This window comes from Anopheles moucheti, chromosome X, assembly GCF_943734755.1.
Source record: "Anopheles moucheti chromosome X, idAnoMoucSN_F20_07, whole genome shotgun sequence".
Taxonomy (NCBI): domain Eukaryota; kingdom Metazoa; phylum Arthropoda; class Insecta; order Diptera; family Culicidae; genus Anopheles; species Anopheles moucheti.
This window is the reverse complement of record NC_069142.1, coordinates 10,476,972-10,496,196: the sequence shown is the minus strand read 5'-3', so window position 1 is coordinate 10,496,196 and position 19,225 is coordinate 10,476,972. Positions and strand designations below refer to the sequence as shown.

General features: G+C 46.1%; 1 protein-coding gene across 1 annotated transcript; it reads left to right on the top strand.

Moving 5' to 3' along the window:
* LOC128306441 (thioredoxin domain-containing protein 5 homolog) lies at window positions 1-1,931 on the top strand. Its single transcript, XM_053043961.1, has 2 exons — window positions 1-494; window positions 672-1,931. Exons 1-2 carry the CDS (start codon window positions 340-342, stop codon window positions 1,759-1,761), a joined length of 1,245 nt encoding a protein of 414 aa, XP_052899921.1. The 5' UTR covers window positions 1-339; the 3' UTR covers window positions 1,762-1,931.
* The last annotated feature ends 17,294 nt before the right edge of the window (window positions 1,932-19,225 follow it).

Genomic DNA, 19,225 nt, shown 5'->3' with positions numbered 1-19,225 from the left:
CACTGAGATCCGTCTGCCTAGGCATAACGGAAGGCTGCACCTGTGTTTTCCCTCCGGTCGTGCTGCGTGTGCGTGTCCGTGATAAGCCTGGGCGGTTCATTTTCGTTGTTGCTGTTGTTGCTTGCCCCGATCAAAGCCGCATAAAGCCAACAAACAACCAACGACTGTGAAGTGGGTGGTTTGATAAAACCCCCGGTGAAACAAAGTGCGCGGCGTATGAGTGCCCCATCGCGACCGAAACAGATAAGAACGACGAACCCGCTTACACACTAACACGCATTCAGGGCCGACGACACAGGGGTGGTGCTAGTTTTGTGCCGAGTGCCGGAAGAAAATAAAATGGCCGTAATGCAGCGAACCGTCACCGTAATGGTGGCACTGCTGGTCACGCTCGCCAGCGGACACTCGGATACGACCAGCGTCCATTTGACGAAGGACAACTTCCAGACGGAGCTCGATGGCAGCAGCTACTTCGTCATGTTCTACGCACCGTGGTAAGTGTGTACCGTTTCTACCGCACGCTTTCGGTGCTGTGATTTATTTTTAAACAAAACCGGTTTAGCTACCGGCGGGCTGACTGTTTCGCCCCGCCTCCCTCTATCTAATGGTTGAAAGTGTTTTTATTATTTTTCCTTCTTTTCTCTCTTGTTCCGCTTCCGAACGGGGTAAAGGTGCGACTACTGCAAAAAGCTGGCCCCGGTTTGGGCCTCCCTGGCCGAGGCACGGAACAGTGAACCGGACGGACAGGTAAAGATCGGTCGGGTCGACTGTACGACCGATGGGGATCTCTGCACGCAGCACGATATCACCGGCTACCCGATGATGAAGCTGTTCCGGAAGGGCGCATCCGGTGGGGACGGTGGCACCAAGTACCGTGGTGGGCGGGATCTCGCCCTGTTCAATGCGTACCTGGACGAGCAGCTATCGCTGGCGGGAGACGGTGCGAAGGGCACGGACGGGGACGATGGCTCCCAGGAGGATGGCATGCCGGACGCACCGCCCGCACCCGTTTCGCCCCTCACCGAGCTAACGGAGGACACATTTGCGAAGCACGTCTCCAGCGGGAAACACTTTGTGAAATTCTACGCACCGTGGTGCGGCCACTGTACGAAGCTGGCACCGACCTGGGAAGAGCTGGCCCGCAGCCTCGAGCACGAGCGGGACATTCGCGTGTCGAAGATCGACTGTACGCAGTACCGGCCCATCTGCACGGACTTCGAGGTCAAGGGTTACCCGACGCTGCTGTGGATCGAGGATGGGAAAAAGATTGAAAAGTACACCGGTCCCCGCACGCACGACGATCTCAAGCAGTACGTCGCCCGGATGGCCGGCGGGCTGAAGGAGGACGACCAGGCGGATAAGAAGGAGGGCACACTGGAGGGTGGTGCCGAGCGGGACGACAATCGGTCGGTCGTGGTGCAGCTGAGCGAGGGTGACTTTGCGCACGCGATCGCCAAGGGCGTGACGGTGGTAAAGTTTTACGCACCGTGGTGCGGACACTGTATGCGGCTCGCCCCGACCTGGGAGCAGCTGGCGGAGAAGCTGGCCGCCCGGGACGACGTGAAGGTGGCCAAGGTGGACTGTACGGTGGACGCGAACAAGGAGCTGTGCGGCGAACAGGAGGTGAACGGCTACCCGACCGTCTTTCTGTACCACGAGGGCGAAAAGGTGACCGAGTACTTTGGCCACCGCTCGCTCGACGATCTGCACGAGTTCGTGATGCAGCATCTGCAGGATAATGGGCCACACGATGAGCTGTAAAACGGAACTGGCCGGCCTAGGAGGAATCCGTTTCGCAGTCGTGCTGCATTTACTTGTAACGTCGTTTTGCAGTTCAAGGGTTCGTTTCGAAGATGTGCGTGCGTGTGCGTGTGTATGAATGAGGGGAAATGATTCTTCTTTAAGCTTTCAATAAAGAGAGTTGCCCATTAGTAGGAGCGCCACTGGGTACTGGGTTGCTGCGTTTGGTCGAAAGAACCCAAAGTTGCCAACCGTTTTAGCACAACAGGGTTAATCCAGCGCGGGTATATATCATGTCTGTAGTATTTTCACCAAATACAACTCGAGTTATGAGCCCTTAAAACATCTGATAAACTATGCCGTACGTTTCATGTTCTATTAAACTAAACTTATAAAATCATTACTAGAGATTAATCACAGTTTTGAGAGCAAAAAACCCCTAATATGCTCATCAAATTAGAATCACTCTTTATCAATATTATGCTACGTTAAAAGCAATTTAATTAAAATATCGTTGTAACGTTATAGTCCTGTTAAAATAAAAAAGTGCCATCTATATGTGAGATCGGCAACTTCGTTGCGTTATGTTGCGTAACGCATATGCACAAGCGTTACTCGGGTTTTAATTGTGTATTGTGTTGGTGTTAGTGCCTGTGTTTCACACGCTTGAAACCGACCGGAAATATTATTTATTTTGTTATATTATTTCTTCTCTTGACTTACACTTTCCAAGCCGATTCTTACGCCCTCTCGTCACCTTCTGACTATTCCAAGTCAACGACGCTCTGCTGTGGGTCTTCGGATTATTCAACGAATGATATTGGGAAATGGGAGATCTAAAATGGATTTTACCCAACATTACTTATGTAGTGGGCTCCATTCCTGATTTCCCAACACTAATTAAAAGCCAGAAATCCCCAAAATTAAAACACCGAAAAGCTCGTCCGAAAAGACAGCTGATTCGTTACGGATATTCTTCTCTAAGGGTATACTTTCTCTTATTCTTACATATGCATGCCGTATGCTGACCCTAACACCTTCTTACTTAACAGAATGTCATAGAAAGCAACCCTATACTTAACTCCCGCACCGTGCCCTGCTGCTACTTGGAACAAGCGTTCAACAGCGTCTGGCGATCGGTTTGCGTGGCCGGGCCATTAAACGCACCCGGCTTCTGGGTCGTTGCACATGGTAACGGATTCCGCGCACCGTTGTCTGGCGTACACACGATCGACACAACAATTGGCGTGATGTGACGTGTGGTTACATCCGTCCCGTTCCCTTGCAACGGCTGGCGACGGAATTGTGCGCACATAATTGAACCGTGCACTATTCATGTAAATCATCGACGCCAATCGACGAACGCGCGCCGATCGATTTGTCGCCAATTGTCAATCCCGGCACACTGCCGTAGCCCTACCGGGGGTATGTTGTCATCTCCCCGACCGTACCGGACGCTTGCGGTTTTAGATCCGATCTCCAGATGATGGTACACGCACGTGCACCATTTACCGTGCAACTGTGTGTGAGTGTTTGTCCTCGTCCAACTGGATGGAATTTGGAGTCCTTCCCAACCACACCAGCCCTGTTTTTGCAAACTTCGCACTATGACAAATCCCTTTCGATCAAACCGATTCCGCCAGCACCACGTGGCCTTGCACCGACGTTAGAAACAACAACAAAAATGGCGGAGAACGCCAACCATCGAATGTAAATAATATCCACCAATTATCGCAATTAAATTAATTCGACTCCAAATAAGTGCGCGATTGTTGTCGCTGGCGTCGTTGTCGCTTGTTGCACGGGTTCACCTTCCCCCCTTTTCCCACCGTTTCCCCCTTGCTCCTACGGAAAAATAAGACTTTCGAGGTTGTTTTCGTTGATAGACGGCAGTCTAACAGCTAGACGACGGGCTTCGGGTCATCGGAGGCGATTTGTCATTTGCGTGTTTGCCGTTGCCGGTGTGCGTAATTATGGCTACGGTTCGATAGAATTTGTGGTGTGTCTTGTTGCGATGTGATGCCTTACCGAAATGGGTGATCCAGTGAAAACGTTTCGTACAGGTAGAGTGGTTCAATTAAGCCAGAATGTTAATGTTGCTAGCTTGTAGATAAGTATACTAGCTCAAGTAGTGTTTTATCAAGTGCAAAAACGTATTCGGGATACTGAGATACAGCCTATAGTCCAATTTCCAATCTCCTCGGCTTCATTTTTCCAGAAATCAAGATTTCCGGATACTGAAATACAGTCTTTTGTCCAATCTCCAATCTCCTCGGCTTCATCTTGTCCAGAAATCAAGGCATTCAGGACACTGAGATACAGCCTATTGTCCAATCTACATCTTGTTCAGAAATCAAGGCTCTCTGGATACTAAGATACAGCTTATAGTCAAATAACCTCGGCTTCATCTTGTCTAGAAATCAAGACTTTCGGGATACTGAGATACAGCCTATTATCCAATCTCCAATCTCCTTGACTTCATCTTATCCAGAAATCAAGGCTTTCGGGATACTGAGATATAGTCTATTGTCCAATCTCCTCGGGAGAGAGATCTTGTCCAGAAATCAAGGCATTCGGGACACTGAGATACAGCCTATTGTCCAATCTACATCTTGTTTAGAAATCAAGGCTCTATTGATACTAAGATACAGCTTATAGTCAAATAACCTCGGCTTCATCTTGTCTAGAAATCAAGACTTTCGGGATACTGAGATACAGTCTATCGTCCAATCTCCTCGGAGAGAGAGATCTTGTTCAGAAATCAAGGCTCTCGGGATACTAAGATACAGTTTATTGTCAGTGTCACACAGAGGCAGGAGTGTCGCACAGATAGCTGATCCAACTTTTAATTTCATCCAAAATCTTTGAACGAAGGTTAGCACCGACAACAACATTAATGCTGAGATATGTACTATTGTTCTGGCTGCTAACAGTCTTTCTACTGGCATAATGGATTAGCAGACGACAGCGCTCGACTGTGAGCGATTTCCCGGAGTCCTCCAGCTTTCCGGGCAAAATGAAATGTAAAAAAAGCTTCTGAGTTGAATGAATTCTGCACCTTGGAGAAATATAGTCAAAGTTCGCATGAGATACTCCAGTAGCAGTGATATTTGCACTCAGCCCATTGTTGAGACACGTACTACATAACATCCGGTTGGGAAGTTGGAAACACACTCAGCATGGCTCCAAAATTCAAATAATGCAAGTTTCACATGCTGGAGCACTAGCGTGGTCGAGTAGGTTTCGCATGTCTTCCCTATCCATGCCGTAACCGTAACATTTCACGCTTCTAACGATATTTGCGGCTGGTGGATGTAAACACACAAAGGGAAACTTACTCAACGAGCTAAGTGTAGTTTCAAAAACAGCGGCAAGGAGCTACAAAAAAAAAGGACAGTTCTAATCGAATGGGTCTTGTAGCATTCTACACTCACACACAGCCACTTGAATTCGAACTCGCCTATACACATGAGGCGCGGTACAGTACGATGGTAAATGAATTTGCGTGTGAAAAGCGTATCGGCGTACGTTGCAGTATGGGTCGTAATAAATGTCATTAAGTCTATTAAGCAGTGTATCGGGCACCTCGGGACTTTATGTGAGGTTTCTATTCTCTTCTCTTCGTATTCCTTCCTTCGTATTCTAGGGACTCTCTCTCTAAGCGATGAGTGAGTGTGTGTGTGGGTTGTTTAGTTCCGTACGCTGGTATGCTTTTAGTCAATTAGTCACACGGCGTTGGACGGTTCCTTCACTCTATCCCAGCTGTCAAACTTCACTTGACAGGCAGAAGCATTACGCTGCCCATTACCTTCCCTCCCCCGATCCTCGTCCTGTGCAGTTTGCATGACATGTTGCCGAAAGTTGATTCAATTTCGCTTTTGCTGCTTTCGGGTTTTCGGTAACCCGGGGGAGGTACTTTGCATACAAAGGGGTACTGCACTGAGGGAAATGCCTCGTTGGCGATGCTATAGGACGTGCTCGATTGTGACGACACCGACACAGGCCGGCGCATCATTGCCTTGTGTGGAGGGGGTCCTATTTTGGTGGTGGTTGTGAGAGAGGAGTTCCTTGTACCTTGTTCCTTGCTGGGTAGTCATTGCTGGAGGGAGTACACTTTTTTGAAGTCCTAAATTGATTAGCCATTTCATTTAATTTCTCTACCAACCGTTTCAATGTAAGTGGTACCGTTTTGGGTTGGAAAACTGATACGCCGTTGTGTGAGAGAGATCAGAAACCTCATGGTAAAAGGGTGGGAGTGTAAGGGATAGAAATCCCCAGACCAAGGGGAGTGTAAGATAAATATCATTCATTTTGCTTAAACGACATGTCAGAAACATAAAAGGAAAGGAAACGACCTCTATTATATACCGCCAGCCACTACAATCTATTACAGCATCTCCAAGGACTCGGCATATATCTCTAAACGCATACACGCATCCAGATTTAGGTGAAACTTTCAGGATGCATTGCATTGCGTCCCTTCCCTTGTGGGACCTGGGGTTACAGTGGGTTCCGGATCTATCCACCGTAGTCGATGATTGGTGTTTGCGTTGCCGGTACGCCCCTATCACGATTCGCCCAAGAATGCGCACAACGCAAACAAGAAGACTGGAAGACTGGTTCATCCAATTCGTTTTCTTCGGCACATTCGCATTACTTTCACCATCCGCAGTGGAATGTAGAAAGGCAATGACTGATTACCGAGCGGCGAAAGAGTCGGTCATTTCACCGCGTGTCCAACGTGTTCCTTTTTTTCGTATCTAACTGTACGCTGCATCGTGTGAGTTTGAGGTTATGAGTAAAATGTGAAGTATTTTTTTTCGCGTATGGCTCCCTCGTCAGTGTTCCTTTATTGCCGCTCTTGACACGTGCCTTTTTGTTGTTTAATCGAGATCTTCATGCTGCGGTATGGTAGCTATGCTGAAGTTCGTTAGAAAAACACTATCCACAAATGTTTCGAATTCGGAACTCGGTGTGTGTTCAATCTCTTGGGAATGTTTATATCCAGCAAGAATGTTCGCCTCCAAGAATAGTGCCTCCAATCAAACAAATTGATGTTTCATGATGAAAATGTCCAGGGATTCCCCTATCAGTTACAGAAAGGTTTGAGTACACTGTGATATTCAGAGTCATTATTGGAGATAGAACTATTTTGCCTATTTTGAGAATTTCTGGGTGACTACACGCACCTGGACGTGACGGAATAGCAGTTGGGTAGAAGTGCCTTTTGGGTGCATTCGAGAGGATTAGGATCTTACTCCATTGCAGAGCAACGAGGTTTCTATCGTTCTGCTTATTAGACTTGCCATTCTTCAGGAGCCTGGACACGTCATAAGAATGACACCGGACGACCCAGCGCGTAAAAGTCCTTTGTAGGTCGTCCACGTGGACATAGAAGTGATGCGTCTGACAGCAAAGATCATTGAGTGGCTGATGACGGCCCTCGAATTTAAGCAGTTTAGAGGACTTCTGACACGATTGAACTGCTTGAGGCTTATTGCAACAAAATTGGGTCAACAGGTCCTCAAGATCTATTCGAAATATGTTTCATAACTGAAATGTATCTTGAATCTAATTTTCAATATCTTTGAATGTGTAAGTTAAAGAAGATAGTAGTAGAAACATGAAGTACCTTAAGTAACACAATTAAAGTTCTCAAGACAAAAGTTTTACGAAGTCTTGTGTATTAAACACGAATGTTTTGAACATTGTCCGTTTGAATGTTGACAGTTAAATATATTTGATTAAGCTTTAGAATATAGGAATAAACTATTTTATTTTGTGCAAGCTTCATTCTAAATGCCAGCACATGCCAGTAACAGCAGACTTTCAAGCTGGTAGCGATTGAACTAACTTAACACCAATCTAGCGTGAGCCTTAACCTTAACCATACTTAATCATAAGAATCACACCGATTCCCGGTGATATTAAATAGACATTATTGCTGTTATGGCTCCATTCTCTCGCCGATATTGATGGGTCAAGTTGTGGAGCACTAGAAGTTCGAAAAATAGAAGACATAAATAAAGGGATTCCCTCGATCCACCCTGTTGCGTATCCTTGCGGCGCAAAGTAAAGAGACGTAGGAGAAGCGTTAAAGTGCGGGCAAAAGAAAATAAACAAACACATGCCGAACTCTGAAGCGAACGACGATGCAGTTCTTCTTTTATATCTCCCCTCCCTCCCCCCTTAACACTGATGCAATGTGTGTGTGTGTGTATGCGTTTGAAGGATCGAATGCAACCCCCCAAAAGCTGCACTTTGCCGAAGGACGTTTTCTCCACTTCCGGGAAACCTTGGCGAAAACCCCGGCTACATAATGGTTGCTGCAAAGAAAGCTTCCTTCCATTTCCTTGCCAGCTTTCCCCCATTCCCGCCCCTCACCGAAATCCCACGTGACGCAAGAAGGACGCCATTTTCGCCGAAGGACGCCAACAGCTGCGAGACACGAGACGTTTCGCCAGCCCGATCCCGGTAGAGTGTGTTCTGTCACCCCGTTTGATGTGTCACCCGGGATGAATCGTTGTCAGCCGCTTGATCAAGGCAAAGCAATCGGTGCGGATATGGGGAGGGGGGGGGGGGGGGGTAAAAGGAAAGGAGGACTCCATTTTGCCCATTTCTCTCGAGGCCTCCGGAGCAGAACGCGAGCTACACGTTGGTGCGAGAACGAAACTTTAATAGTTGTCCCGGACAAGAACCGTGGTGGGATTGGATTGGCTCAAGGCGAAGAACGAAAGCAAAGGGGGTTGGGAAAGAAGGGATCCAACAAAAAAAAGGAAGGAGTGGAGTGCATAATGCACAGTCCGTAATGTACATGCGTTTTTTCTGCATAAACTCCCCACCGAATAGAAAAAAAAGACAAAAAATCACACAGAAAGCAGTAGAAACAGGCTGGGAACGGGGATTTATTGTGCTTGCCAATGAATGAGCCAAATGGAGAGCGATTTTCCATAAGCATAACCTCTCGAACGCAAGTGGTGCGTGCGGTGGGAAGAGTGACAGAGCGAGTAGTAGGTGAGTGAGAAAGACGCGGCGTGTACTAAAACCCCACTTTCACGTCTAATATTCCGGGACAAGATGGCCGCGGCCCGCGGATGGGTGGTATTTGTGAAGGTGGATAAGGGTGGTGGGCGTGGGTGCGGTAAAAAGCTGCACGAGGTGCATTACAAGTAAACAAACCTTGCACAAAACAAAGCACACACACACACACAGAGCAACAACGAGCGAGAGAAACAAAAAATCGTATGCCGCGAATCTTCGTCCTTTTGCGCGTGGATGGAGGCGGCCCCAACCGGTACGAGACAACAGGACAAACGACAAAACAGGACATGCCAGGGAATCCATTAACCAGATGAATAGCTGCCAGAAATGCAATACACCCCCTCCCCTATACCTATACAATCCCAACCCCTCCCTCCCCCTCCCCCCTCCCCCTTCGTACCTCCTCAACCCAACTTCTGCATTTGTCGTAAAAATAGTGCAAAAGCCCTTCCTTTGGCACTTACCTTTGCTGTGATTACCTCCTCCTCCATCTTCTCCACCCCAAAAACCTCGTCCTTCCACCCCCCCCCCACCCCTTTGTTCCTTTCATATGCCTCGTTTCTGCGCACCTGTTACTACTACCCACAGCTTCTCATTTATCGTCATCAGCGTCCATTTTGCAGGATGCTACCTTAGATGCAACAAATAAACAACGCAGTGAATGGTAGGAAATAGGGTGAAGGGGTGATTGGGAGGCATAGGAGAGGGAGAAAGGGGAGGTGGGGGGGGAGGGCAAGCAAGATAGATCATCGTTTTCGTGTGCACGTACGTACACGTGCAGCAAAAACCGGGTTTTTGCTGTACCAGCAGTAGTACCAAGGATGAGCCTATCGACCTGACTGGCGCGGGCCTGTTTATACTGGGAGGGCAGCAGCTTACTCACCCATCCCAACCTCCAAAGCGTTTAAGGGAGGGACAAATAATAGAGGTTTGCAGGGAGGTAAGGGCTTCGAGTAGGATGAGGGGTGGAGAAAAAAAGGGAAGAGAACAGAAAATTATTTCCGATGCTTCCGCACATCGGGCCACGAAACCTGCAACACGTTGCTGGAAACAGAGCACACAGCAGCTACTTGCTGGTTGTACTAGCTGCAGTCACTATCATCCCTCCCCTCCCCCTGCACGATGTGGAACCTTCGGTGTAAAGATTGGCTATTGGCGCACCGGCCGTGCACGGGAGGACGTTGCAGTACAAGGGACAGTCTATTTGCGGGTAGCGCACCCGATTAACCGCCCTTTGTGGGTGCTTAAATATTTAAAGCCACTCTGCAGTGAGCAGCAGTGTGTGTGTGTGTGTACGGGGTGCATCTGAGGAAGCGAGCGAGTGTAAAACAAAAACAAAAAAAAAACAAAACATCACGTAGCTTATTCTTAGCCCACCCGTAAGCATGGGTGAAATCTTTGCTGGAGCGTCTTTTGAATGTCATATCACAGTTGTGACAGTTTGCTATAGTAAGCCATTTTGAAAGGGTAGCGACGAGGTTTGTAACGCCCTCCGGTTAGTAACGCCTGCATGTTATGCTACCATACCATGCCATGACATCAAACGTCAAACGTCGTCTAATTTTAGTACCGAGGTACGGTTTATAGTCATGGGTTTAGGAATGTAATTATAAATTCTTGGAACTCGGCAATTCTGGAGATATGTTGACAATTATTGACGGATATGTTGGAGAGTTCCTGTTATACTTTAGACATTCTTATACAAGCAGTATGATCTTCCTAGAGTACCTAGGATAAGGCATTCTGACAGAATGTCTACTAATGTATGTAGAATCTTAGTTGAGAAGCTTAGCTCAAAAATAAGGTATAGACCTTAAGTAAGTAAGTAAGATATTATGCAAACTGATGGATGTTTCCCGAGTGCTCGATGTTGAAGAAACCTCATAGTCTTAAAATGGATCCGGGGCTACTGTTCTTCAACGCCAGACACAAAGTAAGAACTGTAGTATCTCTATAAGTTTCACCAGATATACATGATTTCGCAAGCGATCTGCTCATGTGCTCAAGCAAAGTAGTGTAAGCAAAGTATTATAAACAAAGGAGATCTACCTCAAGGAGTCCTCTGTAGAAGGAACACCAGGACCCTACGATCCTCAGACCTGATATAGTTTCGTGGCACTATTAAAATTCTTTCCGAGAGTGTTATGAACCCTTTCCGGTGGCACCGGAGCTAAAGCCCTTCTAAAAACACAGGTCTATTAGGAAGTAGACACTACGGAAGTGGTCAAACCTTAAGCAGAAATGCAGATAAAGTAAGAAACTACAGTCAGATGTTGTACAGAATGTGGTGAAGTTGTATATCCAAATCTGACTAATGACTTTTATTTTATTGTCTATAAGTTTGAAAAGGATTGGTCAACTAGGTGATGCAATTTCCATTGGTGATGGAGCCATTTCTTATTTCCGTTGTTGTAAAATGATTATTAAAAGGGTGTAAAATAGTCTATCAAGCTTACTTTTTCTAAAGAACATATAAGAGTGAGCGTTATTGAAGTTGATACCCAGAATGGCTCTCATTACCATAAAACCGTTCCGTTCATAGCAGCACCCTTCTTATCTATTCTCGCGGGCTTTCAATTACATCAATTCTACTTCTTTTTTTTGTTGTAACCCTAACTAGGCGTAAAAGAGTCAACGGTGTAAAAAGCTCTCTCACTCCCGTAGGCATATTCCCTGGTTTCTGGTGTGGTTTATGTCGCAAAAAAAAAAGACGAGGTTATGTTTACGTACCCGACAACATTTGCTGACACAAGCCGGAGAAAGCACGGGAAAACAACAGAGAGGAGAAAAAAAAGCACGTTACTATCCTCCATTGCGCGCACGTTTTCATGCCAGGGAAATGCTAGAACCCTTCGCTTCCTAAGAAGGAAAGTAAACGGTTAGCCTCCCCTGGCCCGAAACGAGCTGCATAATTTATGTGCCCGCATAAGGACAACCCGATGTCTGTTCCCAGTATCGCCAACCATTGCTGCAACAACAAACAGCAAACAACAACAAAAAAAAAACCTGTCGATTTGCACGGGCAGTGGTGAGTTTGGCCGGGCTGCGCCTGATGCATATGCAACCCGAATTGGGCAGGTGATGGTGACCACCGTTTAACCCGCCAGGTGGTGCAGTGTATTGTTTTGTGCGGCCAGTTACGAAAGCGCAAACATTCGGCCATAAGGGCCACCAGCGGCCGCCAAGACGTGGGCCGTTGTAAGTGTGTGTGTGTGTGTGTGTGTGTGTGTGTGTGTGTGTGTGTGCGCAACATTAGAAGCAAATTATAGGAAGCGAATGCAAATGTGGTGCTGCACCGAGTCGGTACCAGCTCGGGGATCGTTGCAATAGTTCCCTTGATTTCAAACCGCGCCACCAATTCGGGTGGCACTTGTTCGGTATAAGGTGCTGCTTTTTTTTTGTTATTTCGCTTCACCGGACGAAAAACCGGCCAACCGCCTGTGGGGCGAGCACTCACCGTTTGCATCGCGGCACTCAGCACGATACGTTGCCGCTCATTCGAGCCCGCACATTGTAGTGGGATGCTGCGTTTGAATATGGCTCTTAAGAGTTATTTTATCTTTAATTTCTTCGACATATTTTATAATTGCTATTGAACCATAAAACATTTCTGTTTGTGTTAAATTAGGCGTAAACTTTAAACGTTGCTCTTTGTTGGCTGGATGCTGCCTAGAAGTGTGCCACCAGTTGGACGGCGGCAAATGGGTGATCGAACTAGACGAGATAGATTGGCCACTCACAGTGACCCTTGCAAACAATGAGCTAAATTTGTCATTAAAAGTCAAAACTTATTTACAAAAAAAAAACATCAACAAAGAAACAAGTGTGAGGTCTATATTATATGTTTGAATCGTGGGTGAGTGAGTTACAATGACTACAGTTAAGAAATTTCACATGATTGACCATGATTGAGATGACCATAAGCTCATGATCGTGACTCGACTTGACAAGTTAGGTCAAACCGGCGGCCATATTGTTAGTTCTTCTTTGTGGGTTTACAAAAAATGTAACTGAAAACATATAACTCCAAATGTAAAACATAAAACTAGGCAAGCATCATTAAGCATTGGGGAGGGTATCTGAGATGGACAAAAAAGAGGACAGCAGAAGGAAAGAAAGGTATGGATAGAGGTGGACACTGTAAAATGTGGACACTGGATTCCATTGAATAAAGTTAATAAGCTCCTTATATATTTAAGTTAGATTATTATATTTGTTATATTTAAATTAATGTTAGCTAAGTTAGTATGTGTACAATATCAGATTTAAGGTAGAATTAATATTCATTAGATACTAAGTATCTCACGCACATCTTAAATGTATCGGTAGTTGTAAGCATTAAACCGCCACTCGTCCCTTCTACGCACAGCACGAGACGTGTAGTCAGGAAGGATTGGGTGTTACAATAAACTGGTTGTCATAATTTGAATACTTTCAGGACGTTTGAGATTTAATAAGCAGATTATAAACTCCTTTTTGGTGAAGTTGCATGGTCTTATCAGTATGATTTGTACTATACTGGTATGGTTAGTCGTCCAGTTGTGTTTTAAAGGTTTTAATTTTTTTTATTATCGTTCGAAAAAAGGTTTTAAATATATTGAATAATATATGTTTAATAAATATGGAGGCGACTTGAGAGCTGCACTTGGTGGTAAAATAAATGTAGTTTTTCATTTTTAGGATGCTTTTAGAAATTAGGTTAGGATTATTTTTTTAATAAAATATGGTAGAAATAGTTTGAGCCTTGCCGTATGGCCGTTGTTCAGCAATAAATAAAATAAAACGGAATTGTTTCCAATTCGAAGCTCATTGAAGGGCTTTGTGGAGCATATTTTGTCCATTCGATCCGCGTGTGAACAGCTCACCGTGCGTAACTCACCAGCCAGCCCTTGGACCGAGTGTGCCGAACCGATAAAGCCGAAGCACTCACGCGCAACCCGGCGCCCGCCGTGCGCGGACCCACGCTTCAGTACGTTTGGAGAGCTCCGCGTGCGAGCACAGGTACGAACCATCGTGCGGGTGAAGCCGGAGCGTGCGCGTACACCCAGAGCCCCAGACGTGTAGTTTTGCTGTACGGAGCACCGAGTGTCTTCGGTGGGCACCGTGAACGCGTGCGAGCCCAGCGCACTATCAGACGCTGGGGCATTTCGGCAGCCGTGTTTAGTAGCAGTCCGGGAGTCGATCGGTGCACACAGCGAAAAACTAAGCCGTACGAACGATCCAGTTGGTGCCGTGCGTGGTTGTTGGATGGAGCTGGGTTCGATTTGAATAAAAAACGGCGAATCAAGGACCGCAAGAATAGGAGACATCCTGAGTATAGGGTGGATAAACTGGGGTCGCGCGATTCGCTTCGATCGCTAGAGTAGCAAAGTAGTGCGAAGTTACCATCGCGAAGGAAAGCAGCAGCAAAAACTAATCGCTTATTGTCAAGATCTTTCCGGACCGGACGTGAAGATGAGGGTTGGGGCAGTGTACAGTGCCGGGGGAGAGGAGGGGGGGGGCAAATTGATCGAAGGGAAGGGTGCCACTAGTCACAAAACCAGAACACACCGCAAAAGGAAACTCTCCCCCCCACCCCCTCCCTACTTTCCCTTCCACGTTTTCCCCCGTTTCCCACACACGCAAAGTCTTTTTTTTTGCCACCATCGTTGGGGTGGTGGTGGGTTTTGGGGGGGGGAGGGCTGAGATAGTGGCATAGAGAATCCCTAAAATGGCAGTCTAATGTATCAAGATCCGCGCGCGCGAATCCACTGCAATCCACAAATCAAAGTGCTGTGTCTATGTCCCGTCTCTCTCTCTTTCTCTCTCTCTCTTCGCGTCAACCCACCCACACACATGTGTCGGATTTGTTGATAGATGGAGCGCGATAAGTGTCGCGGGGCGAGTGTGTGTGTCACGGTATTATCGTGAGCCCGATTTTTTGTCCTGTTCCCGCACTGTCAGCCAAAGCCACGATCCCCGGGTGTGAGATTCGAACCCGCGACACCCTCGGTGACAACAGAAAACCGGTGACCTTACCATTTCTCTTCCCGATCGCCCGCTTTCGGCGATCGACCATTTGGCGGTTCCCGGTTGATCGATCGGTTAACGTTTCGCGTTGGTCTGTGGGGCCTCGTGACCCGAACACTGCCAGGTGAAAGTGCTTCAGTTCAGTGACACACGTTCGGGTTGCGCAGCATCTAGCAGCATCGATCTTCACGCGGTGGTTGATTTGTCTTAACAGACACACACACACACACGTTATCGTGATCGTGCCTACTTTTTAACACACCCTCCCTCCCGCACTCCGCACACACTCCGCTCACACATTCTTCCCTTCCCAGCAGCAGCAGTCGGCATGATCGAACGATCGAACGTGTATCGGAATTTGTCTTGCCACTCGCGCGGTGTTCTGTTCAGTCCGCCTTGTGTTTCGTTCGCTTCGGCCTCGTGCCTGTGTCTACCCCCAAACCGATCGACCGATCGGATGTTGCCCCGTCGTGCGTGTGCCCCCCCCCCACTCGCATGTCAATCCCTTACATCCCCATCCTCTATCCGCCTCTAAAATGGCAAACAAAAATTCGGCAAATCTCTGTTTGTAAAACTGTTTCACTGTTTCGAATCGGGATTCAGTGTGCGCGTGTGTGTGTGTGTGTGCGAGTGTGTTCAATTTTGAAGGGCGATCGGAGTGGCGAGTCGGTGTGCGAGTGTGCGGGATAATTAACAAAAGCCAAGTTGTTTGCTCACGGTAGACTCTACCCGTGCCGAAGGTCTTGCACTAGATCTTTTGTTGATTTTTTTTAGTTTGTTGCTGTTTTGATGTGATCAGTTCTCGTTTTCTTTTTCATGGATTGAAATAATGCTGTTCCCCCTCCCCCTTTTTTTTGGTTCGGTGGGAAATTTTATTCCTTTGCTGACGTCAAACACCAGGCGCCTCCAGGGAAAAGCTCAACGAGGGGGTGGTTGTTTTTTTTTTTTGGTTGGTATATTTCACATTTCGGTTGCTGTGGGGTTTTTTTTCTCTTCCTCCTCCCGCGTACACGTGCGTGTGCTTTTATTTGGGAATTTACGTTTCTGGTGTGCGTGTGTGAGTGGTTTAAAACAGATGTGTTTATGTGGTGGCGTGCTAAGGATAATTTTGTTGTTTGCGTAAATGTCAAACGATCCTTCCTTTTGTTGTTTCACACATGCAACTCATCGATCGTACGCATCGATAGATATACGGCGGGAAACGGGGGGAGGGAAATAGAGGGAAGGGAAGAAAACAAACATAAATGTGATCGTGCTTAGTGTGAGTGAGTGAGTGTGTGTGTGTGTGATGCTGTCTTTTGCTGTGCCGTGTCGTCTTCGATCAAACCAATCAAACTTAAGGTGAACCACCCGAAACTGATGCAAAGAAAAGCCCTTCGCCAATCAACGCCCGAAACGGCAGGAAATGCCGACGGAGAAGTTTATCGCACCGTTTCGGCCAGGCGTTTGAAGCAATGCGAAAACGCTACAATCAACCGAAAAGGCGTTCGATGATAGGTAAGTGCGAGCTGGGAGTCGAAACCCTAGAAGATGTGAATATTGTGATGTTTAGCCTAACGTTGAAGTGTGTAATGGTCGGTCATATTGGTAATAGAACATGACGTGCGTATCGGTCGTTATTTGTTTCAGATTTTGTGTGAAAACCCGTTGGACAATTTCCGTTTTATTAAATAATGCTGTGACCACAAAATGCGGTTCCTGTTTTTTGGGTTTATGTACTCTTCTTATCGTTGAATTAGTTCAGTTCGTTTTTATTTTTATGTGGCAAAAATGCGACATTCGGTTCTTTGAGCGAATTAGTTCAGTTCTTTTTTCGTTCTTTGAGCGAATTAGTTCAGTTCGTTTTTCGTTCTTTGAGCGAACTAGTTCAGTTCTTTTTTCGTTCTTTGAGCGAATTAGTTCAGTTCGTTTTTCGTTCTTTTAACGAACTAATTCAATTCTGTTTTCGTTCTTTGACCAGTTAAGAGCTAGTTAAGTTCTTTTTCGTTTTTAGACAACAAAAAGCGATTGTGAACTAGCTCATTTTGTTATCATTCAGTCATCAACTTGTGATTTAGCGATAATAGACGAACGTTACAATACAATTTTAATCAAAATTCCAAAAAATCATTGAAGGAAAGGAAATTTTTGAACGGGAAAATATGAAGCTCTGCAGATGGCCAAATGACAATAATGTCTTAGCACCCTATTTCTAGAAGGACTACACCGTTTCATTCTATTTCATACCTCCGGGGATTTTGTTTTCGTTTTATTCATGAAAAATGGTAAAGTCGTCTTGCTTAAATCTATCAGAATTTTTATCTAAAGCATAATTCATATTAATTTGCAGATATTTTCTTCTCCGAACAGTGAATCGGTACCCAATACTGGGTGTACTGGGGCGGACCCCTGGGATGCGATGGGTTAAATTCTAGTCGTGCTGCTTTTATAATCAAGTTTCTGATTTTTCCTAATGTAGACAAACCTTTTTAGCCATGGGTCAAAAGTCTGGGAATGTCAGAAGTAGCAGAACAACTCATCCGAGACTTTGACACTAATGAAATGTGCTTAATTTTTGTTTGCATACAAAATTATTGTGAAAATTATTTAAAAGGTATTTCAATATTTACCATTTAATTATGTAATGAAACATCCAGGCCAGGCTTTATTGATTATCCTGAATTTTTGCATAACATGCGCTAAGAGTTTTTCTCGCAGTTTTATTATCATGATCGATAATCATATCTACGATGGAAAATGTTGAATTTTCCTTTGAAAATATTCAGTAAATTCTCAAAATGGAAAACATCCCATATGCTGCATAACGTGCTTTTAAATTCATCCTCAACGCAGCATTATTCAAACGTTCGATCATTTCAATTGACACTGGTGCGACGCACCGCGATAATGGCAGGGGGAAATTATTTTTCCTGGAAATAAATGATTAGCAAAGACTCGCGCTTTTGCTTGCCCCAAAACAATGGCACCGTGCGCTGCCTGAAGAGTTTTAATGAGCGTGTTGTAGGATTGCGCGTTGGTTGGCAGCATTCGATATCAAGTCACCGTACGGACCTTTGCCCTATTCGTCGGCATGTCGCGGGAGGCACAGCAACCCCTCGCGTCGCAAAGTGGGGTTGGATATTATTGTTGTCTAGTTTAGGGGGGCCCCAGTTGTGATGGTATAAATATTGCACCAAGCTTTTTCAATACATCCACCAAACACCACCCTTCTTGCTCATGGCCGCTTGAAGACTTCGTGCAATTTTAAGTATCTTCTGCGATGTCGTCTTAACTTTCGGACTTTACGCGCCTCCACTCAATACCGGTGGTAGAAGAAGACGGCGGAAGGGGAGAAGAGAGGGGCAGGGTGGGGGGGGGGGCTTGGTTGACAAAAAAAAACAAATGGAAAATCAAGGTGGAGGAATTTTCCGGATGGGAGTCTTCTTCCGTCTATTCTACGGAGAAGGCGCACGGTTCCGCATTGAAAAAAAAAATCTCCCAACGACCCCCCCCCCCAAATCACCACCCACAGCATTTTGGCCAGCGCAAGGGAGTTCTTCGGGCGTGACATGGTTTGTTGAATTTTCTTGGCAGGCCACAAAAAAACACACACACACCCATATATAAAGCGACTAGAAGCTTTCACCTCCGCACGCACAATTTGGCATGTTTGGCTGTGCGTAGGTGTCGTGCAAATGTCCCAGGACGGGACAGGTGTGGGAGTGGGCCGCACGAAAACGATAGCTTGTAATAATGAATATATAATCCGGGGCACAATTTTACTAATAGAAACGCAAAGCAATGTAAAACATCCGAGCCTCGTTTGCTGTGCTGTGTGGCTCGTCGTGTCGCACGCAGCAAGATATTGGTAGGGCGTGGAGGGGGACGTGGAGGGGATGATTGTGGAGAAACCCTGAACACCCAAAAGTAGATGTAGTCTATGGGTTGGCAGAATACGAAAGGGGTGTCTTGAGTGGGATAAGGTGTGGGGGTGTTATCTTTCTTTTGGGGGACATTTTGTTTTTGTTTGTCGCTTGTGTGCTGTGTGCTGGACGGTCGCGGGTGGGCAATTTATTTACTTAATTTTTTTTGGCTTCAACCATCCCAACCGTTGGACGGTTTTAGTGTCCTTCTTGGGTATCCCTTTTTTTTTTGGGAGCATTTATTTTTTCGTTTGGTTCGTTTTGTTTCTTTTCCGTCAAAGCGACGCCAGTTATTATTGACAGTGCCAGTTGTTGTTGTTGTTGTTCTGCCATTTTGTTTCTTCGCTATAGAATGAAACAACAACAACAAAAAACGAAACATCTCTATTTGTTTTGCAATCGTTTAGGGCGATTTAATTGTGTGTGAAGATAATGCCCACTGCAAGGGCATGGGCCCTTGTGGACGGTGCTTCATAAATGGATGCGCCTACAGCTATGCAATTCGCAGTACAAAATTACCTTTTCCCACACGC

What these genes read in the sequence shown, in the direction of transcription:
- LOC128306441 (XM_053043961.1), top strand. Translation starts at nt 340, where the DNA reads ATGGCCGTAATGCAGCGAACCGTCACCGTAATGGTGGCACTGCTGGTC. An exon ending in GTCATGTTCTACGCACCGTG is followed by an intron (nt 495 to 671) that starts GTAAGTGTGTAC and finishes AACGGGGTAAAG; the next exon opens with GTGCGACTACTGCAAAAAGC.